The sequence below is a fragment of the Dermacentor albipictus genome, chromosome 1, assembly GCF_038994185.2.
Source record: "Dermacentor albipictus isolate Rhodes 1998 colony chromosome 1, USDA_Dalb.pri_finalv2, whole genome shotgun sequence".
NCBI classification, from domain to species: Eukaryota; Metazoa; Arthropoda; class Arachnida; order Ixodida; family Ixodidae; genus Dermacentor; species Dermacentor albipictus.
Window position 1 is genome coordinate 370176505 of NC_091821.1, and position 23609 is coordinate 370200113.

Consider the following 23609-nt stretch of genomic DNA (forward strand, 5'->3'; position numbering starts at 1 on the left):
CGTAATAAATTGCGTCAGTACCGCGCGTGGCCCCAGCGGCGGCGCCACCGTCGATATCAACAACTGGGGGGAGCCCCGGCGCCCCATTCCTCGCTGGCTGTCGGCGGCCGGGAGCGGGCAGTGGGCGACTCACTCATCGGCCGTCGCAGTCAACTGCAGGACCGACACACGCAACGCCCTATGCCCCGACAACGGCCAAGTCCAGGAACAAGCCCACTTTCCCACAGAACCGGCATGCCAAATTCCACGTGAAACTCGGGCATTTGCACCAAATTCCCCCGGAGAGTTGTCCGCACAGCAGCAAAATCAAAGGAAGTCGCCCCCGAGGCAGGAGCTAGCTAGGTGCTTCGGCAAAGCAAGCGGAGCTTTGCGTGTGTCCGCGCGAGTGACAGGCCGCTTTTACATGTGCTTCGTGTGTGGCGTCCCGTGCACTGCGACGTCAACATGACTCGGATACTACTTGTCGCCGTTGCCGCTTTGATCTCCGTGGGTCCGATTAACAGCGCGGAAGTTTACACCGACCAATTTGTGGTTCACGTCGAAGGAGGCGCTGAGCTGGCTAGGGAGCTCGCGAGCAAGCACGGCTTCGAGTACTTGGGACAGGTAAGAGCAAAGTTTGGCCTCCTAAGCGTGCCCTAGCTCTTTTGTAGACAACCAGTTACGTTTGCCGCGGTGCTTGTCACAAGTTATGCCGCGACAAAACACGCCCATAACTCGGAAGCTTTTTAGTATAGTCATATTAGAACATGATTTCTCGGCTCTAGGAAGCGCATGCCTAAGCCGATCGCCGTCGTGTCTTACGGCTCATCTTCTCTTTGGCGATTTTTTTTTCCTTTAATTCCGGAACCGGTTCTCCCGTACTTTACGCCCCGCTGCGTGACGTCTTCTTTTTGATGTTTATTTAACCGTTGTTTCTCATGAACTTGTTGTCTTTGCCACGCATTTGTGTATTTAGTTTTCTCTACGATACGCGAGTTTTACGGCGTGTCACGAAGAGCTCTCCAGGGAACACGAACGCATCGTCACGGAGCATACTTACGCACGTCTCGCGAGCCCTAAAAGCGAGCTAAGCTATCTTCCGAGCAGGTTTCCTTTCATGCGAAGGCGATCCGTGTTGCATTAGTTTGTCTCGGACGGGAACCCGACTTACTTAACTTCCGAAGAAAACTTTCCTGCGGGACTCTCCCGGACTAACTTTGCCGGCGGCACGCCAAGCGCAGCTGTACTGTTATCGATCATCACGAACAAAGCCGTCTGCTTTCGCTTTGTGCGCTTCGCTCATCGTAGCTTGAGCTGGAATCAGCCTTTGTGATGTTTTTTTTTTTTGTTTGTTCTTGTTTAATAGAGAGTACAAATGTCGTTACGAGTTGCGACATTCATTCATTCACGACTGTAAAGAGATCTGTGCGGAACTTAAATCCTGCATTTGCGACACAACGTGTTTTTCTTTTTTCTTTCAGTGATATGTAAACGTATTTCACTTTGTTATATTACAACGAGCAGATTTAATTTTATTATGTCCTGTTTTGTTTGTTCTGTTTCTCAATTTTAGTGTCTCGTTCCTATCTTACTAGAGAAGTCTTTACGAGATCAGAATTGGAGGTTTCAAAACGGTATTATTCACGCTGTCTGCAATTACTAGAGCGTCGACGGGGTGAAGTGAAAGCCAGATACAGTTAAAGTGCCAAGTCATCAGTGCATCTTACGATTCAGACATTTAGATGCGAACAGCACCGTGCCATGATGACCGTGCAGTATCAAGCTAACCAATTATACCGAAGCGATATACATTTTGCTGGCTTATCATATATACCGTGTGTCCCAACGTTAGCCAAGCTGTTTAAAGAAAATAAACCTTTAAAAATCACGATACAAAATACTATCACAAGACTTGCAATGTTGTCAGAGGTCTGACGACCGAACACTGTTGGTCTTAAAGTCGTATCATTTACTATGTTTTTTATTCTTTTTTTCAACAGTTTGACGAACGTTAGCTGGGACGCCCTATATATGCCAGGAATTTGGAATCGAAGTCGCGCCCTATAGCGGTCGTTAGGGGCGTACAGATAGTGATTTTGAAACCGAATCGAATAGTAAATAGCTGTTATCCCAAATAATATAAAGCGATGTTTACATACCTGTATTCTTAAGGGTCGCAAGTTTTTGTCATTACATAGTACGTTCTAGAGTGTTTCTCTTTTTTTTTTTGTGTACAAATGGGGCATTTGGAGCAAACAAGTAGTTTCTTCGCGTGCACATTCAGAGAGTGCAAATGTCGGCTTTTCAGTCTGTGAAGTGTAGATACCCAAGTGACGTAGTAAGTAAAAGAACTTCACTACGCAAGTTCTCTTATGTCTCTACTATGGATGAAAATTGCGGTACTTTTGCCCCAATTTCATGTTCTTTTTTCTTTCGGCGCAGTTGACGTTCGGAAATATTCGAAAAATATTCGCATTTGCGAATAGTGACTAGTCGATTCGTTATTCGAAACTCGAATATTCGCACACCTCTAGCGGTCATCATTAGTTGTAAGAAAAATTGAACGTTTTAATAGTTGCAGTAGACCTATTCATGGCGGAAAAAGTTTGTAATTGGTTTTCGCATATGAGGGACGAAATTAGTTGAAAGTTCGGTAACGCAATGGGGGCACCGACCCACCGCCCTCGGTTTCCTATCCTTCAGGCCCAAGTGCGTTCTTTCAGACTAACTCCCGCACTAAATCAAAATTTGCTTTCCCTGCAAACCTCGGTTAACTTTTCGCTTCGATAGCTCCATCATTTTAATGTCACGACTTCATTTTATACGTAGTACTGTTCTACCTGTAGAACTCTCTAATCCGCAACTTTTGGACCAGTTAATTCTAAGTGTGCGTTCTTTTTCTTTTTCCGGGCGGATGTTTAAAGGAACACTAAAGCAAAACAATAAATCAGCTTAGTCTAATCAAGCATTGTTTGAGAACCCTGCAAGCAGTCATTTAAGAGAGAGAGAGAGAATGAAGAGGAAAGGCAGGGAGGTTAACCGGATATGAGTATCCGGTTTGCTACCCTACACTGGGGATGGGGGATAGGGGTTATAAAGATGACAGAGAGGAAAACGCTAAAAAAAGGAAAAAAACGAAAAAAAAACACGCACACATGGAGGTACACACACAAAAGGCGTTCCAGTTAAAGTCGTTCACACAGGCCGGTAGAACGCAAAAAGCGCAATAGCGCTTGCACGGCCTTCTTCTGTGACGGTAGGTCGTTTCGATGTTGCAGAATTCTTTTTTCGGATAGCGGTTGGTTGTCCAGTTGGTCAAGTTCCTGGCTGAGGCATGCCCTCTGTGGACTGTACTGCGGGCAGGTGCACAAAATATGGCCAATTGATTCATCATGGCCGCAGTGGTCACAGGTTGGGCTGTCGGTCATCCCTATGCGGAATGCATAGGCTTTAGTAAAGGCAACGCCCAACCAAAGTCGATATAAAAGCGTGGCGTCTCTACGGCGAAGCTGTGATGGCGCTCGAAGACTTAGTGTTGGATCAAGTGAGTACAGTCGCGTGTTTCTTAAATGTGGCTCATTCCATTGCGACGCGGTGCACTGCCGAGCAAGTAGGCGGAGCTTCCGTGCTGCGTCGGTTCTAGAAAGAGGAATTGGGACGTGGCGCTCCTCAGTATGGGCTGAGCGGGCAGCGTGATCCGCCCGTTCATTGCCGATAATCCCGCAGTGACTTGGAAGCCACTGAAAAGTGATCTCATGGCCTGCTTCACTTATATGTTGCAACGTCTCTGTAATACCTGGGGAATGTCGCCAAGTGCGAAGCAGTCATTTAAAAAAAGATAGTTTGATTATTAGATAAGAAAATGAAGGTCCAAGTATCAGTATTTGAATTTCGCGCCGATACCCCGGCGCCAGTACGTCAGCGTGACGTCGGGATTCCAAAGTATGTTTTCTCATTTGGACCGCGTTGGTTGAGTAAAGGTTCCCGAAACTTGCCATGTTTAATATTTGGTTCCTTTAGAACACAATTTAGTCAATCTGTACCGCTATATATAATTAGTAGGCGCTAGAAGACGCCATCAAAATCCAAGACGTCACAGCCACCAGGTGCGGGAACTGAAGTAGGAGTGGCCATCCGTATTTCATTCTTGCGCTTTTTCTCGCTCACCAAACGTCTCATCGTTGTAAGAGTGGTGTTTTTGGTGTTGTAGAAAGGTAATTTACTGGTGCATAAGTCATTTTTCACTTTAGTGTTCCTTTAACAACTCGTACCAAGAGGCCTCTGTACATGAGCTCTACTGTAAAGCACCTCACGTAAAGGTATACCGCATGGTAACCGCGAGGGCGCGTCGGAAAGCTTAATTGGGTCAGTTTCTCTACGAAATAAGAAGTTTTCGCCTACTGCACTTCCGTTACTCACATGCTACATGACAAAAACTTCTTGTAGTGTGTCCCGTAATCACCGTTACATTATAGGAGTGCATCAGTTGCAGATAACCCTGGAACGGGTGTCTTCTATTCGTGGGGAGGGGAGACGCGGAGCAGGCGCTGAGTGTCGGGAAGTGTTTACGCTTCTCCATTCGGTAGCGCTGGCTGCACCTTAGCGATAAAGGACGCGAGAGCCCTGCCTCCTTGCGAGTGTTTGCGCACGGCCACGCCTAATCGGCAGCGATACGCAACGCAGAGCGTCACAGCATGCAGCCGTGCGCCTTGTTCCTGCAGTGTCTCCCCCGTTTTGCGGTGTGCGCTGTAAGCCCGCTCTGGGGCGCTGATGGCAGCTTGCTAGCCGATGTCGCTTGCCCCTGGAGGGGGATTCTGAAAGAAAATACTATTAGTTGCACATTAAAGAGTAATAAGAATAGGTTATAGACTGTTTGACTACGCTTCTGTAAAATTGCGAACGAGCTATTCTTACACTTTGCAATCTTAGCAAGTCCGGAGCAGTTGCTAAACTAAGGTTAGTAACTCATTGCATGGCACGTATCTATCAGTATAAGTTTATAAGACTTCGTAACTTATACCAGTATAAGATAATAATATTTTAGAAACAGTTCCAAACACGCAACACGGAGAAGACTATTTAGACAATGCGTTGACGTAGTTCTTAGTCAATATTAGTAACCAGCAGTGACTATGGTGTTGTAGAAGTTGGGGGGCCCGAAGTTGGGCTACGCTAACGGCCAGGCTTGCAAGCGGCGTACATGTGAGTTTGGGTTTTGGGCTATGCAATGCGACTTGGGGACGCTGCACTTTTAAAACACGATATTAGCAACGCTATAAGCTTGTAACAAGGTCGGCAAGATAGCTGCATAAACAAGGATCTACTTCCTTAAAAGCTCGTAGCATGTACTAAGTGGTTACATAAAGTTTCATACAGTATAGTAGGGAACTCTATGAGTGGTGGTACGTTGAGAAATTTTTCGCAACACTGCCACCGACCGACGCGTGAGCAGGCGACATGCGTCGTCGCATGTGATCACAGCAGGGTCGCCACATCGTGGGACAGTGCGGGCAACACATTTATTTTCGTAACGTCACTGACGTGTCGGAAAGAACACTTAATTAAGTGTTTTTCACAAATACAACGTGTTGTGTTACGTATTTATCGTATAATTTGTCTACAATTATGTGTTCCGGAAAGCGGCGCAAGATTGGTAACTCGGCGTGAACGTAGCACTAACGCTTTGATCACACCGCCGGTTCCATGACGTTTCATACCATAATTGGCCGTTTGGACGGGTATTTGCGTTTCAGAACATACACATAAGTAACGTGTACTAACGAGTGCATAAGTAACCTGAAGAAAGCATTGGCGTTCTTTTTATTGTGGGCGAAGTTTGGTACGCCAGAAACTTCTTAAAAACGAAAGAGCCGGCTTCGAAATTTCCGCCCCAGCTATCTATGACGTCATAAATTTGAATAATGTCTGGCCAAGGTTAGTTGTTCAGGGTAATGACAGTGATAAAGAGGTGGGAGCGACGCAAGATTGTTGTGCGTTCCCACCTAATTCTGTTTATTCTTTTATTTACATTTCATGCTTGAGGAAAGAGAAACTCCACTTAGAGGAGTTTTGCGAACATTTACCGCACAAGAAGGCACAAATCTGCGAAAATACCGCGATTCCTGTAGTCTGCCAAAGGGTCAAATCAATCAAGCAACGTAAGCTAGCTGATGCATGTCTTGAGAGTATGCCGCGTATTCGTGCAGTGGTTTGAGCGCCAGAAAAATTGAAAGCGATTTGCAGTTAATTTGCGATTTTCTGTACGGCGTCCTTTTATTTTATTTTCTAAAGAATCCCAGGTACCGATTGTAATATTTAATTGATTAAATAAGTCTGGGGACTTAACCCCCATGGCGTGCATTGTAATTGAGCGCAGTGCAACGTGCGTGGTTCGAGCAGTCAGCTCTGAACTTTTCGCTATGTCTTTGGAGTCGAGTGAGGTTTCGCTTCTGTTGCTTGACATTTTCTTCTGTTAGCGCACAACGAGGTTTTAACTATTTACGCGCAGTTTGTGATGTCGCCGGTGCCAGGCCATTCGCTTCTGTTGAGTCCACTGCCACAAAGCCTTTCATGGCCTTACAAGAGTACCCATGGCCAAGTACACTTGATGATTTGGTTTCATTATTCATTATCGCGAATCAACTCGGCCAACAATACGTATTGTTAAGACATTTCGTAAATATGTTTTCTGAGCGTTATGCGCTTAAAGGTGATGACACTGTAAAATTTGTTCATCCTTGCTAATAGTTTGCATGTACAATTTGCGAGCTTCGAATGAGCGGTACACTGCACGCTATAGTGGTTAGTGCAGAGTTGGAGTCCCCCCCTCTTGTCATCCGCGGTACATCCTAAAGCTAGCACCCTCATGCTTCAGTGTTAATTGCATTGGACAGTGCCGTTTTTCCATACATCAATAGCGAAGCTTTTGGTGTCGCATCCCTCTCACCCCGTTTACGTTGTGGGACCACATGTGCACCTACGTACGCGTGCCCGCGTGAGCTCATGTATGCCGTGCGCAAATGTGGCTGACCATCCGTCGTTGGTTCACCGCTTTCGTATTTGAAACTGACGGGCTTCTAAGTCCCAGCGATTTTCCTCCGTCCTTATGGCAACCCCAGTCCTTACGGAAATGCCATTCACGTGAGATGTCGGCCGCTCCATTGACATATCCGCGACGAGATTTTGCTCTGCGTGTAGAGATAACAGTGCCACGCTGGCAGCGGCCGTACACTTGCGCGGCATCACGTACTACAGATTGTGAAGGTCTTGTAAAGATAATTAGGGCGGCAGCAGGAAGAAATCGCGCTGTAATCGAGGAGGGGAGGAACCTTTTTGTCAGTTTGCTTAGCCGCCGATTTCGCCCTGTCGGACGGCGGCAGCCGACTGACCCTTCTGCGCCGCCGTTGTCTCAACCTTATCGCTTGTTCTGCGGGGCTGGTAATTTGAGACTCCAGATAAAAAAAACGCCGTCTTTAACGCTTGGATGCAGCTCTAATCGGCGGCCAATTGGCGAGCGGAAGTTCAGCGTTGAATCTGCCGGCGATTAACTATACAATAGCCTCAGCGATCGCTCCCGATAACATTTGAGTAGGTTAGCAGTTCGCTCGTTTGAAAGGTATGCCGATCCAAACACGTGAGTGTCATGTGGCAATAATGTCTCCGCGAAATCTCCGCTGATCGCAAGTGTCGTCGTGCTTTGATAAGACCTTACCGCTGGCCCTGTTGTCTTGGCAATGCGACCGCGCGATGATGGAAGCTTGTTTGCCGGGGCAAGCGCGGCCGCCTCGATAGCGAGCGCTTTTATCGTGCTTGTGTCGAAAACAACCGTTCGTGATCCCCTCCCCCCCCCCCTTCCTGATGTAGTCTGAAACGATAGTATGTAAGCTTGTAGATTCGCAACGTCTGTTCAAACTAGTGCCCCGCTTTTCTTTTTTGAAACCTGCGTGAGCGGCCGACCTCCATGCTGCCTAGTGAAAAAAAAAGACTCGTTGTTTTGAGAAGGTAGCAAATGCTTACCGCGAAGTTTTTGCGCGTCAGACGAAATCTCTTGAAACCAGCTGAAACAATTAGGGAAGCGTCCTGGTGTCTTTCTTTCTTCTCTTCGTTCATTTGTTCCAGACATATTGTCAGACGTCTTGTCAGATTCAAACGAACGCATGCCGACTAACACAACTGTTAGCCCCTTTCGAAAGTGTATACATTTAAGATGCAAAGTAAAGTCGTCAGCTGTTTGGTCATAACAGGTGTACGTCACTTCGGAGAAGATGCACCGCAAATAAGGCTAGTGGTGAGCACTTTAGTTTAATCTATTTTTTCCTGTGTCGTTTCTAAAGCTGAGCAGTAGCGGCGGCGGCGGCAACAGCATTATACGCAGTCGGGAAATGGCGGGCAACGTGCCTGCGTGCAAGAAAATACAAACGAAGAAACAAAGAACGAAGGGCTGGAGTCAATGCAGATTCATTTGTGAGGCTGTCCTACCAACGAAGCGATGGCAGCTGTTTCATCACCGCTCTTCGCCCACTTCAATATGTAGATTTGACGTTTGTCATAGCCGAGTACAAGCAGTTCTCCCGCTTTCCCGCAGCAGACCACTGCTCTCTTTCGGGTAATCTCGCGTCCAAAAAAATATTCCAGGTATTCTAATGTCTCGATGTTCCACTCTGATAAGCTTTCTGAATGTCTGCTAGAGGAAAAGTAAACTTATTTGCGACGTAAGCCAGAATCGTCACTCACAGCTGTACGTTACATCCGAAATTTCGCGCCGTCGTAAAGTCCCTATTTACATTTGAGACCATCGTGCTTTCGTGGATTAAAAATAGTAGGACGGGAGAAGGGGAGAAGGGGCGGGGACAGGGAGGGTCGTGAAGCTTCGTGATACATTGCGTTATTTTCATTGATTGCTCCACAGTTGCAATGTACGTAATGAGTTCACGGGGTTCCTTCGTCAGTTTTTGTTAGCTCACAGCATTCTTGCTCCGTGACTTAAGTCATATCCACGTAAACTCGCCTATGAGTTAATATCTCCTGTGTGTGGCCTGTGTGCTTGCTGTCGTGTAAGGCGAAACGCCATAAAAACACAGAGAAACCGCCGTTCAGCGAAAGTTAATTGACGTGCTCAGAAACCCGCTGCTCGTATTTCGTCCTTGCGACTGCCCTGCGTGCTTTTCAGCAGCGCACGTAATCCTCTCCGGGTGCATCGAGCTTTCTAGAACCGAAACCGGAGAGGCGCTTCTGTATCCACGGTGGGGCTGCTCGCTGCTGGCGTTAACTCTGCAGAGGTCGCGTATCAGGAAAGTGCGCCTGTATGTTGCTTCGCGCGTCCGCATCTCGAGAACGTACCCACTCCAGTGCGTGTTTATCGAGCCCCTTGCTGCCCTCTCCTCCAGGCTCTGGGATTTGAAGGGGGGTGGTCGTTTTCCGACCTTCGACACAAAAGGGCGCTCCTTTATATATATATATATTTCTTTTTTCGCCACAGATGCCTATATCGCAGCACTTCGCATTGTGCTCCTTGCCGTCACATTCTTGACGTGTCTTTGCCTGGCGGGCACATTTAAATGTCGTTTTGGTCGACCAAGAAGCCACCGTCGTTAAGCGACGTGTGAAAGCTACATCTGACGCGAAGGAGCTGCGACGCAATGGGTCACCGTCACAGGGGCTGCGCTTTGATTATACAGATTGGTTTCACTCGTTCGGCTGAAATGACCTCTAACCGCGGTGATATCTGAACTCTCAAATCCCGCGATGACCCGCCGTTGTAGCTGTCTGCGGTCGCGGGATCTACCCGGGCCGCGGCGGCCGCATTCCCACAGGGGCTGAGGGCAGAAGCGCTTGTCCACCGTACATTGGGTGCATGTTGAAGATTCCCAGATGGCCAGAATTATTCCATTGAACCCCGCGCTGCGGCGTGTCTCGCGTAATCGGATGGCATTTCACGCAAAACCATAGAATCTCTCTCTCTCTGTCTATATATATATATATATATATATATATATATATATATATATATATATATATATATATATATATATATATATATATATATATATATATATATATATATATATATATATTCGACCATGTCACGAAATTTTCCATGTTGACGCCTTTATTCGCCCCAAGGATGATTACGCCCTCTGTTGATTGGCTCGAAACTCCGGCATGACGGAATATTCGAGGGACCAGAGTATATAGCCACCCCTCTGACTCCTGCGACACAGGCCCCCTCCGTATTTATATGGCACAGTGGACGGGAACCCGCGGCGGACGCCGGCGACCCCTTTGGTTTTCGCTGTTCCGCCGCAGCCTTTGGCCGCGCACCTCGGGCTGTAAAAACGAGGCGCCTTCGAACGTCCATTTCCGGTGAGCACAAGCGCGCTATCGGCCCCGCGCTCCGCTGTCAAGTGCGGAAAAAGCTTTTTCTCGAGTGTCAACGTTTTTCGCGCCTGGCCTTTACGGCCACTTCACAGGAACCCGCGCCAGACACGCTGTAAAGCGCCGCTGTGTGCGTGTGTGCCCCGGCTATGCTAGCCACCATACCCCGGCTACAGCCTGCAGCGTTCTCCCGCACCCGGCATACTGTGGCCCGCTTGCTTGTCTTTTGTCCATTCTCTCCTCTGGGCGCAATTCCTGCAACAGAGGGGCAGTGCTTTGGTTGTTGGCAAGTTGAGAGGTGTACATATTTAATGCTACATCGTTTCGCTTTGGAACGGCACTGCAGGTGGGATCTCAAACGTTATACTGAGATGTTCTTTACAGTTTGGCGTAAAAGTGGCGTCCGCAACATGCGTCGGCCGTTACGGCGTTATGTAACACGCCATCTGAAAGCGACGGCCATTCTTTCCTACTGCAATTTACTGCATACGGGAGTTGCACGTGTGGTGCGGTTCAGACAGAAATAATGATGGGTTGCACATGCATTTGCCGGAACTTCGCCCGAAATGATTTCAAACGACTGTGTGACTTTGCTGCCGATGGATCATTTTCACTGGAATATTGTGCTGCAAATGCGAAATTCCCACTAGTTAGGCATGTGGCGACTGAAACTTGTTGCCTTTATGCGCTTAGAAAAATGCGATTTCTTGGAAATTTCAGAGGTGTAAAGCGTCGTAAGGTTGCGCCACAGGACCGTGTGAAGCCACGAGCACGAACGTTGGACAAGTACACTTGACACCCACGATTCCTACAGTATATACCTGAATGGGGGCAGCGAGCTTCCTCTGGTAATTTCTGTAGGAAATTCAGTGGCGGTGACCACGTGAAGTGTATACAGTCGACGCCTTCGCGGTGCTATATGTCACCCGGCGTATCCGTCTCATGCCAAGCAATAACTGTATGTGCCGTCATCATGGCTGGAAAGCGTGATTTGGTGTATCCGGTTTAGTCTTTACCGAGATGACATACATTTTCAATTGCAGTAAACACGTGCGCGGTCATGGCGCGGCATAGAAGTAAACTGTATGTCGAAAATGTGTCTGATATACGTTTGGTGTGGTCGCCACTTATGAAAAAGCAGCGGCATCAGAAAACGACGATTTAAGAAAATATGGAGAGACGCTCGCCATTTGCGTGTAGGCAAGAAAGACTGTGGCAGCAGTTGACTATACCTTATGCACAGCCGCTCAGGATGGGTGGATGTATGGATGGAAAACTTTATTTGGTCCTGCAAGTAGCGGTAATTAACCACTAAGCGGGCCGCTCCCACGTCGGGACCGTAAGGCCAAGCCTCACGGCCACGTCGTGAGACTGCTGGACAGGCCAGAATAGTTCATCCAGGTCCGGGCTGCGAAGGAACGAATTCATTCGGCTTCTCGAGAGCGTACAGCGCTGTTATCTACGGGGCTGAACGCCTACACTGTGTACCGCGCCATGTTTGCTGCCGATCGGCGCACGCGCTGCGAAGACGTTTACGACGTCGCATGCCGATGCTTTCGCTACGGCTTCCTGCGCGGGCATACGCAGCTGTTCGGGAGTGTGTGAAGGGGGGGGGGGGGGGGGGGGCGACATGTGACGGCCGTTAACCTTCCTCCGGTGGATTCGCCGCGTGCCCTTGATACTCGCCCAGTCGTTTCGGCGGCGCTGCATGCACTGCGCGCTGGTTCCTTTTTCTTTGTTTTTTTTTTTTCTTTCTCCGGGTCGTTTAACTTGCAGCGGCCTTCTCTAAGAAACTAATTGGCCGCGTGTGGGCGCTGCGGTTCCCTTAATGTTATTTTAATAGCGCGGCGGGCTCCGGGTCCGTGCTCTACAACTGCAGGAACTTAATTTTGATGCGCGTGTGTTAGTTGGCGGTTGCTGTTTCTGATAGCGCCTGTCGGAGGCCGCGGCCTTGCGAAGCCTTCGCGTGCCCCGCTACTGCATGGCACAGAGCATTCTTACGGAGTCAGGTTGGTTTAAGTAATGCACTAACCGCGCCTGTAATCTTTCCAGGACAGGGCGTTCTATAAGGGAACCTGCTGCGGTAGCTTATAGTGGAGTTCGCGTGTTCGATTCCGGATGGCGGCGAGATGCAAAGACGCTCGCGCCCGTTTATTCAAGTGGTGAAAATTAATTCGGAGACCCCCACTACAGCCGCTCCCATGAACAGATCGCGGTTTTGAGACGTAAAACCCCCGATTTCTTCTTCTTTCGGAAATAATGACACAAAAATGGCACCAAGGACAGCATCTATAGGGGAAATTATAAATAATTATAATTATAAGAATTATAAATAAATGAATGAAAATAAAGTGTATGAAAAGAAACTGGCCGCAGATGGGATACGAACTCATGTCTTCACATTACGCGTGCGGTGCTCTTACCAATTGAGCTACCGCGGCGCCGTTTTCCCATCCACTTTCTGTGATGTTTACGTTTATCTACTAATATATACATTAAAAATTAAAATGATGGGGTTTTACGTGCCAAAACCACTTTCTGATTATGAGGCACGCCGTAGTGGAGGACTCCGGAAATTTCGAGTATACCTGGGGTTCTTTAACGTGCACCTAAATCTAAGTACACGGGTGTTTAATATATACATCAGCAGCGCCAATTGGGCGTGGTTGATATAAACTCCATCTCGCATCACAAGTTGGGCGATATGTATGACCTATCTCACCGGGTAGGTCGTCTCTCGACTCTGCGAATCGCATTTTGCAGATATGATTCTCTGTCACGTGAAGCCGGTGGTAGGATTTCTTTCTTTTTCTTTCTTTCTTTTTTTTTTCTTTGTTCGTGACCGGAGGACGACCTTTATCTCATTCACGCCTGCGGCCGCGCGTGAGAAGTGAGACGCGAGCCGACGCAAACCCGTCCGTCCTTCGCGCTTTCTCTTCGCTCTGCACTCGATGTCACTGCGGGAAGAGCGGCGCACGGGCACTTCACCGGGTGCCGCGCGAATCGCCGCGCCGTTTAATGGTCCCGCCGAACCGACTCTCCGCTAAAGGTGAGAGCGACAGGGCATATCGTGCCAGAAGCCGGCACGACCTCGCGGCCGCCATGCAGGACCGGTGCGCAGCGTCAAACCTGTTTCCGCCGTGGAGTGCGCGCGCTCGTAAAGCTCGCCGACGGCGATTAAGCTCGGTGACAGTCCGCCACGTAACGCAACGTATACGGCAACAACAAAAACAAACCCGGAAGAGGAATCTACCTCGACCCATGCAGAGAGAGAGTGTGTGTGTGTGTGTAACAAAAAATTAAAGAAAAACGAACATTTCCTGCGTTCCGCAGCGCGACCTCCGTACACACAACTGCGTGCATGCCGTCGGTCGGTAGGTCGTGAACGCGCAGCTCCGTGACGCCGCCGTACCGTCTCGGCGAAAGCTCCGCGCGGGTTTGCTGCTTTTTGAAACCGCGGCGTCTCTACCCGTCGCCTCGTGGGACTCGTGATCGCCGTTGGGCGCGAAACCCGGGACCGCGTGGCACGGTTAACGCCTTGGCTCTGCGGGCGTGACACGTAGTACGCTCTCGCCGAGGCGCCGGACGGGTTGTGCGCCTCGCGCGCAATTAGGACCGCGCGGCGGTTGCCCGGTGAGCCAGTTACCGTAGAACCGGAAATAATTAATCTGCTACCTGACGTAACCCCGTTGCTGATTCTCGAACGTGCTAGTGGGTGGATGGGTAACGGTTACGCGAGTGAATTCTGCGATGACTTGGCCGCCTTGGTTCTTGCGGTGAGCGAGCATATAATGAAGAAAGAAATGGTGTCAAGGCATTCATTTCGGTATCTAGATCGTCCAAGTGCATAATTGGAAGTCGTTAGGTTAAGAACACTTATCCCTACCATTGCAAGTGTCTATGCACGTACCATCGCTATTATTATTATTATTATTATTATTATTATTATTATTATTATTATTATTATTATTATTATTATTATTATTATTATTATTATTTATTACTTTGCAGCGTCAGCGTACCTCATTCTCTAAATATATTAGTGAAGAATATATGGGCAGCTTCAATTTCCCTCCAATTTCGTTGTTGTGTTAGCCATTTTAGAATTTTGCATACATTTTCCCGCTGCCATATGCTTTCGGTGTCTCTTTCCACTGCAACAAGATATCGTATACAAGAAATTCAAGTAGCTAAGAATACCGTGTCATCATTCATGAAGAGCTGTAAGATGCCCACGAAATTCACACCCAATACCGGCAGCGTAGCGCGTTCGAAGTCTGAACGCAGCCCACTGCTTCAAGATATATTTTTTCGCTTTCAAAACGCAGTGGCAGTTATTCGCTGGAGCAATTTCGAAGTTTGTTACAAGCGCACTGATTGGCGCGATTTCTTTGGTAGGATTACTACACTTCACCGACGCGAGTTTTGTGCGCTGCCTGCGAGGGACCGCTGGTCTAGACAGCTTGCACAGTGAAACCCCTCCATGTAGAGGCTTCGTAAGACATCCCCTCATCGAATGATTCAGTGCCCGTAGGCACAAAGTGTGGTTCAGTTGTTCCAAGGAGATTCGTTGCAGAGTCGTATCATCGTTGTCGATCCGTTTCGATTATTCGCTCTTGTAGGCTTCCCCTTATTGTTTTTAGCGAACTTGCTATATATTTCTTCGCTTCACTAAAACATACCCATTTTCATTTTTTCTTTCTTTTCACGTTGTTCTCCGCGCTTTAAACTTTTTCGAGGTACTCGCTCGAGAAAGTACCACGTCCTCGCGCGAGCGAATCGCATGGTGGGCTTCCCTGCGTTCTCCCTATCGCACGCCTGCTCCCTCCCGCAGCGAGGCTGCGCGTTATGTACGACGTCATGGCGGCGAAGCAAAACAAGAAAATGGCGTCGACGGCGCTGGTAATATCATCGCGGCTCATTTATGGTCGTCACACTGCTTGCTGCCAGCCGCGTTGCCGCGATCGTTTCGGCTCTCTTATCGCTTTCCTCGTGCCTGTCCTCTCTCCTGGCTTTCCTGGACGGCGCTCCGTCACCGCCTGCCGCACACCTTCACGAACTTGGAAGCGTGGGTTGCTCGGTTGCTTGCTTTCAGCTTTTGTCTTTTGGCTTCAGCCTCGGTGTGACTGACACGCGACTTGAGCTTCCTCTCCTTCCTTCGGCTGCCACACAGCGGACTCCTCCTCCTCGGCCTTCGCTTGTATAGTAGCGACCCCGGGGGCGATATTTATACTCGCGGCGATGGAGGCCAGCCGCGGCTGCTGCTTTCTTTTGCACGCCCGTTGTGCACCCCCCCACCCCCCCCTTTCTTACTGATCCGCGCCCCGGAATCTGATTTGTTCGCATTGTTTCGTTCGTGGCGCTCAGTCATCGTCTGCGCGATGCAGTATCCACTCTCCGGAGAGTAGAGCGCGAACGTGGGAGATGGCTCAGGGGCTAGGAAGTGTGTCAAGGATCGCGGGCGTCAGGTTGCGCTCATCGGAGCGTGAGCTGCGGCCGATTCTTCCGGTTTGCTCTCTCTCTCTCTCTTTCTCTCTCTCAGTGTGTGTGTGTGTGTGTGTGTGTGTGTGTGTGTTCCTGATAGCATCGTGTCAAGACTGCCCGTTGTCTGCACCAGCGGTCAGACCGCACTGTTACTCGCGCTCATCCGTACAATGTGGCGCCGTACGCGTTCCTGCGAAGCCCTCGGCAGTTTACTCTTTGTTGAGCTCATTCCTCGTACTACTACTACTTCTACTGGCCGTGTCCCTTTCTAAAGTCTTCGCTTCACATATCTCCTGCTCTTTCTTCCTTTCTTTCTTTCTTTCTTCATTCATTTTGTCTACTTTCTAGCTGTTGCGATAGACGCCGTTGCTCTTCACAACCAAGCGTCGTCAGGTAGCGATGCCCTTGCCTCGAAGGTTATCAGCTCGGCTGCACTCGACATTGTTCCGCATTTTTGTGCTCCTTTCGTGGGACGTCTGTCCGCAGATTGGCTGTCGACATTTTCGTCGCAGTCATTTCAGTTCAACATGTTTCTTTGACTTTACGTAATAGTTACTACACAGATCTCGGTGTTGTGTAATTTCTTCGTGCTGCTTTAGCGTTCTGAGAATATCACGATGAAAGGGAACCCGCCGTATTGACTTAACAGCTGTGGCGTTGTGCTTTTTGAACTGCAGTCTCGGCGTTCGATTACCGGCCAGGCCTATGCAACGCCCTTACGGCCAATAAGAGATACGCGTCGCCTTTGTCGCACTCATGCGGATGGTAATAGGTCTGACAGCGGCTTCTAAAAACCACGGTTTACATCTGTTTGACAGCTTTAAACAGTGGCTACAGCACCTGAGCTATACCGCGGTACAAGGAAAACCATCAGCAGTCGGGCCTTCCCGTGCAAGTGTATCACTCCCGAGTATTGGCCCAAGATCAAGGCTGTTCAGCTTCGGTAATCGGACGAGCCCTTGCATGCTCAGCTATTCGGTACGACACGGCCGATGACCGTCGTTTTAAAAGATGCTGCCGGCGAAGCACAAGGCATTTTCAAACACGCACTGCTTCTTATGTTAAGCAGATCTGGCAGGCATATATGCTCTTGAGTGCGCGCGAATACGCAATGGCAGGCATACCTCTTGTCGTGGTTGTCTAGATTCCTGGATATATTTAAACCTAATCTGTATGAAACCAAGGACTGTATCAGCAAATATCTGGTATCCTCCTAGGCGAGTATTTTCGCCCAGAGGCTGGCGATATGTGGCAATACCACATTAGCGTCATTCCTCTTAATACTTTGTACAGAAAGGCAGGGCCAATGACATGCATAAGCTGCTTCTTCCTGCCAAAGACTGAGCTAGCAACCCGTTTGCTATGCCGTGCGAGGACCTTCTTATGTAGGCGTATACCTTTTTGCGGGGGTCAAGCGAAGCCTTTTCCTCCACTTTGCTTTTACGTGCGCGTATTTTCCTCTTAAATGAGTGGCATTCGCGGTGCCATTTGCAATGCCGATGATCTGGTGCTGCTTGCGTTCCCGCTGCACGGCGTTCGACCACTTGCAATGCGCTGAGCGTTCGATGTCTCTGGTCTCTCCAGATTCCTACACGTGTATAGCCTGACGTGTAGTAATTTCAGTTCGTGCTCGGTGCTTCGGAAAGTGTTTCGCGAAGCCTGGTCCAAATGACGACTGTGCTCACTAGACTTCTCGCCTGTGGTGTGTGCGGTAACTGAACACCGCGCAGCAACCAACCACTGCAAAAAAACCTTCCGGCGCTTCAGCTGCGCTGCAGTTCCTTGTAACACAGTACTCGCAGCGAAGATATAACGGTGCTATCTCGGCGAGGTCGTTCGCGTCGAGATAAATTTTTGTGCCTCCCGCACTCGGGTATACAGGTTGCATATACGCGAAACACGACGCTTCAGAGCGAAGAGACCCCCTACCCAGCAATGCGTGTACCTATACTCCGTTTCATACATCAGGTGCAACGCTCTGGAAGCTGCGCAGGAAGTGCGGTCAAGAAAAGTTATCACTCTGTTCCGTCTACGCTTCGCAGCGCGCCAGCGGCGGCGTCTCCGCGCGAGCTTGCACGTGAGGCTGCCGCGACTGGCTGCAAATAAAAAACAAAAAGCAAATTGGTATAAAATAACTAGTTAGCAGCCGAATGAGCGCGTGCTTTGTTTGCTTCTGAGGGCAAATTCTTATTTACGTTCAGAACTGACCTTATATAAAGAACATTTTCACAAAAATCTACCAAAAGACACCGAATTGTTTCTATGTGCGAACTCAGCCACCGCACAAAGTATCTCTAGCCTCCACAGCGTTGCATCTGGTGTATGAAACGGAGTATATGTGACAGTAAATTCTCTTGGCGACTCGTGCAGCGCGTATACGGCACGATACGGCGTTGTTCCGTGCGTGGAGACGTCTATTTTCGGCCCACCTGTAACGGGAGGTCCCGGTGGGAGGGGGTTGCGGCGATCAACCGATGAAGATGGCCCGCTGTCCTGCGATGCGCGTCCCGTCGTGGTGGAACGCGTGTTGCGCGTGCCGAGAGAGCGTGCATGTATAAATACAGCCCCGCTGGCGAACAACCTCCGGCGACGCAGGCAGCGTGTCGGAGGACTTCGCTCCGGTGCTAATGACCCGCGTCCGTTCGAAGTTCTCCTTTGCCGTAAGAGCACATTTCTATAAGTTCCTACGTACGTCCCTACTTTGCGCGCTCTGTTTCTAATGAAAAACCGCAGCCGCTGCAAGCCGGAGCTCGGGTTTGTAGCTGAGCTGCGAGTTATGATAGCACCCAAAATTTTGGCGCTGGTTATCGAGGCTGCGGCTGCATAAATTCGCTGAGACGTCGGAGTGCCATCGTCACTGGCTGTAACGCCACCGGTGATGAATTTGTAAGCAATAGAATAGTCGTGCATAAGCGCTTGCCTGGCGTAAAGAAGGAAAATACACCCTCCGCGGTGTCTCAGTGACTATATACGGCGTTATGCCGCTGAGCGCGAAGACGCGGTTCAGCCCTCGGCCGCGGCGGCCGCATTCCGATAGGAGGGAAATGCAAAAACGCTTGTGTATTCTGCTTTGTGTGCTTAGAAAACGTAAACCCCAGGGGGTCAAAATTAATCCGGAGCCCTCCATTTTGCGTCCCCCACAACCCATTGTGCAGCCTTCCCTGTACATCTTAAAGCCACCGATATCCACTGCAGACTTAAGATGTTCTTGTCTTTCTTTATTTTTTAAGCAATTGGATTGTTTGGTGAACAGAGTTGCGATTTTTCTGTTGTAATGACCCTTAGCACTACACAGCCATGGGTACCTCTTTCAGTGTAATAGCGATGTATCTTTGTTCACTGTACCAGGATGCGCAAACAGAGGGCAGTAAACAGTAGCCCAGCACTTCACGCCCACCGCGAGTTGCGACGCGTTTTCTTGTCGCAGTTCATATAGAGCGCCGTCCGTGATTTCGAGTGTCGCGCTCAGGAGGGGTGGCGACACGACATGTGACTGATCATGTTGCAGTCACGCGACGTGGATAGGAGCTTATATGCGCGTGTCATGCGATTCCGGCGTCGGCGAGCGCGCGCGCTGTGGACGCCAAGCGCGTAACCCGAGCCCGCCATGCTTTTTATCTCTTCGAAGCAGCACCGTCAAATGCTGTGCAGAGCCGAGCGCGATACTCTCGTCGTCGTCGCGTATTTCGTTGCCTGCTGGCCGCCAAGCAACCGCGTGTTGTGATGCCCGTAAAGTAACCGCCATCTTCGGCACTTACGTAGACGTACATGTTTTGGTCCATCCTGCGAGGAACCAGCGCTGGCCAGGAGGAGCTACGGCAGTTTGTGTGCAACTAGAAACTGCGGACACCGTTCTGCAGAGTCCACGAAAATGGCGCGACATATCCAATAAGAGACGCACGCCTGTATCAACGTTTGCTTTATTTAGCCCGATGTGTCCAGCCGCGCTCTGGATATGGCGTTGTGAGAAGCGCATTCGTTTTTGCTTTCTAGCCTGTACAGGCGCCCATCAGGTCAGAAGCTGGACGTTTGTGTTGGATTTGCTGACACTTAATCACAGCATGTGCTGCAAAGAAATGTTTCCTCCTGCCGATAGGCTGTGGTGCTGGTGGCGAAATATGTTACTTAAATACACCTCCACCCTTGTCCGAGGACATCAGTTAGGCCATGTGTTGCGGCGCTGCCGTTGGCATGCGAAATTAGACTCCGTAGACTCCGCCTATGCTTTCCGTACTGACAGCGGCGCCAGGCAACATATAGCCTAGCGAAAGGAGGAAGTATATCTTGTAGTCGTTACGCGTCCAAGGTGCCCTCTACCATGCCTCTAGCCATCGTTTATCTTGAGGTAGGGGTTTCCACGTTCTGCAGAAAGAGTACGGACAACTGCGCCTGGGGCCGTGCCTGACAACGCGTGGCGAAGGCGCATGAATTGGGGAAACTTGAAGCAGCGTGAAGGACGACGAGGACAGGAACCGAAAACAAACACTTGAAAGCACAACCACCTTTTATAACATGTCAAAAGCACCAACAATAACCAAAAAGGTTATGAATTATGCATGAAGTATGCGTTGTAACGCTGTGATAGATCGGGGCAAGACTACTTTTATCAAGTGCTCGAGCAAGCCATGAAAAGGGCGCGTGTGTGTTGCTATCCACAGGGACGTCTCGTCTCGTCTTACACAGTCCAAACGGCTGCCGTTGGCAACACTTGTAGGCAAGCCGAAACAGCCGCAATGCTATCTGGCCAGTGCGCAGTGCACATAACTATACAAGTGCCGTGGCTCCAGCTGTTGTTTCGCTACTTTTAACGTTAATATGGGATTTCGCATTAGTACTCTAAAACAACAAAAAACATGGAAGCTCGTATGAACAATCATGTTTTGCACCACAGAAATAACCATGTCCATGACTGCATTACGTATTTTGCTCCTTTTGTCAATATGTGGGGCGCGTGTCATATATATATATATATATATATATATATATATATATATATATATATAATATATATTCAAAAGAACCTTACAGGCCCTATGGAAGGGCATAAAGTAAGGGGGGCACATTAAACAGTAAAAGGTATAAAAGTACAAATTTCGAATAGGAACAGTGCTATCAAAAGATTAACATGTTACACAATATTGAAGGCAATGGGAATACAAAGCAATATATGAAGGCACACGAGCACATGTTACTGTTAACAGAGCAAAGGAATACCGTTTATGAAAATGATATACAACATGGCAAAAAATGTACGATAACTTACACTAGATTGGTCACTCGTGAACGGTATTAGATGGGAAAAGCGTGAGTAACTGAGAGCGGAACGTGTCGAGATTAGATATGGAGGCTATGTTATATATATATATATATATATATATATATATATATATATATATATATATATATATATATATATATATATATACATATATACACACGACATTTGGCCTCATTGCGTGTTCTGTCCCGAGGTTTAAAACCTGGAAACTTCGGTTCATGTTATGGCTTTGCTGATTGTCCGCGTGCGTGCCAACAAAAGTGTAGCTGAGTCACGCGATTTCGTTCAAGAACTTCATTGTTATCCGTCAGGTGCGATTACGAGGCCTCTCCAATTCACGTGAACGGTGTTTAGAATAAGGTAGACTCGCTTAAAAGTACGTTTTAGAGATACTAATAATGATCGTTACTGCCAACACATCTATCATGTAGGAATGAAAGGTCGCAGTTAATAGATGCTGCTGCATGCAGCCACCGCGTTGCATGTTTCAACTAACGCGCAGCTTATACAGACTCGTATAAGAGGACCGCCACTATGGTCCTACCTAAAACGCGCTATGTTGGAAAAACGTCACGTCAGATTTCAAGAAATATGTGGTATTCTAGCCTAATATATCCCCCGAAACGAGTAATTCCAGGAAAGAAGAAATGGGCAATACAGGCACGTAGCTTCGCCGTTTCGCCTCCATCGAAATGATAACGCCGCAGCCGGGAACCGAACCAGCGACCTTGTGCTCAGCCGCAACACGCCCGAGCAACATGTAGTACAGCCTCTTTGCCAGTAGGACCATTTCTCTATGGTCGAACCTTCTTTGTCGCTAGAAATCTCGCGAGATCGTACACAGGCGTGGCTTATACGCAGGCTCGAATGACGAAGCGGCGAGCGCGCGTGCGTGCATGCATGCATGCTCGGATGCCGACGTGCAAATACGTGTCCTGCTGCGTGCCTTTCGCGCATCTCCTTTGCATGAAAACACCGGCCCGGTGACGTAAAGCGCGTTCCTTGAACTGCGCGTCGTGGCGTTTCCGGCGACGAGCGCGCGTGGAGGTGACGCGAGCGTTTGTCAGCGTGTGGGGGGGAACTTGGCCCAGATACAAAACGCGATGTCTGGCTCGTTCCGATACGCAGCCTCGCTTGGATTGCGCGCGCCCGGTTCGGCGTTCAAGCGGCCGCGAGGCAGCTGCGCCTTTACGAGATTGGTATCTCGACGCAAATTACGTAACCCCCTTTTCTTTGTTGCTCCGTTGCTCACCGGTGTATACGTCACGTGCGATAGCACGCTGCCGCTTTTTGTCTTTGTTTGCCGCCCTTTATTTCGTCCCGGACGCTGCTTAAGTGTTCCACCCAACATTGTTTTTTTTTTTTTACCGCGATCATTGTCACATCATTTGTTCGTAACGCTTAGCCGCTGATCTCCTTACAATGCTGGGAACTGATCGAAACAGTGTTCGATAGTGCATAACCTACATGCATGTATGCATGTGTACATGCCCCTGTGAAACAAAGGGAGCGTAGGTCAAGTCGCGCTATCTTGAGCACCTTTCTTGTTAGCATATTTTGTCGAGTTCACTTGTTGCTGATAGTGGAGAGTGAACGTATCGTCGCTTGAGACATGGTTGTTAGATAAATGCGCGGATTCATGGAGTTATCTTACACTCGGGGGAAACTCCTTTTAGGCCTGTTCACTGTTTTCGTGATGTTTTCATTTCATTGAGACTTTGAGCAGCATCCCCCCCTCCCCCCCTACACACACATATTCAAGACTGTCACTTTAACCGACTGAACTCGAAACGGTTCATACGTGACCAATTTCTGACGTTTCGCTTCGTAGGGCTACATTGGACTGGGGCGCAGTTTTGCCCACGCGTGATTCTTATAAACGTATGCGAATTTGGCAGATACTACCGGGAATCTGAACCGCGGCGTCGTAACTCACACTGAGCTGCATAGTAGATAGGTGACGTTAGCTACAGCGTCCGGTAACTTCGCGCGAGACCGTAGATCGCGACTTTCTATTGTCCTTGCCTTTCCATATACTATAGCCCTCGAGTGTGTATATGCGCGGCTTTCAGGAGTATACCTCTCGTTAAAGCCCGTCGTGTTGTCAGACAAACCTCGCAGCTGACCCCTGGCTTTCCCGTGCCTGCCATTCTGTCCCGACTTGGTGCGCATTCGCCGTTTCTTGGTCCGTTTTGGCGTCATGCTCGCGTATGATGTGCGTGCGTGTGCGAGTGTGCTTGCAGAGAGCTGTACGTTGACCTTGGCGGCACCCTGCTTCGCTAGGCTGGGCGCCGCACCTCCTTTCCTCTGCGCGAAACTCCACCCTTCCTTATCCCGTGTACGTGGATGCTTCTCGCTGGCGTGTGGAGCGTTTGGCAATACCTTGTGCTTTTTTGGACACGTGTAACGACGCATCGTGTAAAGTGGTCACGAAGCGATTCGAAATATAGGGACCACCACCAGTCTGCTCTTGAGAGGGCACCGTTCCAAATTG

At 49.1% G+C, this 23609-nt stretch overlaps 1 protein-coding gene across 5 annotated transcripts in view; it reads left to right on the forward strand.

The window, feature by feature from the left end:
* Window positions 1–44: 44 nt before the first annotated feature.
* The window catches only part of LOC135904082 (furin-like protease 1, isoforms 1/1-X/2), a 207185-nt gene continuing 183620 nt past the window's right edge, over window positions 45–23609 (forward strand). For 3 of the 5 annotated variants that reach the window (XR_010565005.2, XM_065434675.2, XM_065434676.2), the window contains exon 1: window positions 46–603. Coding sequence is in view for 3 of the 5 variants with exons in the window: in XM_065434675.2 (XP_065290747.1) it covers window positions 445–603 (159 nt within the window). In the remaining 2 variants the exon portion in view is untranslated. Of the gene's footprint in view, window positions 604–23609 lie in introns of all 5 variants that reach the window. The other 2 variants (XM_065434674.2, XR_010565006.2) reach the window with 2 other exon arrangements.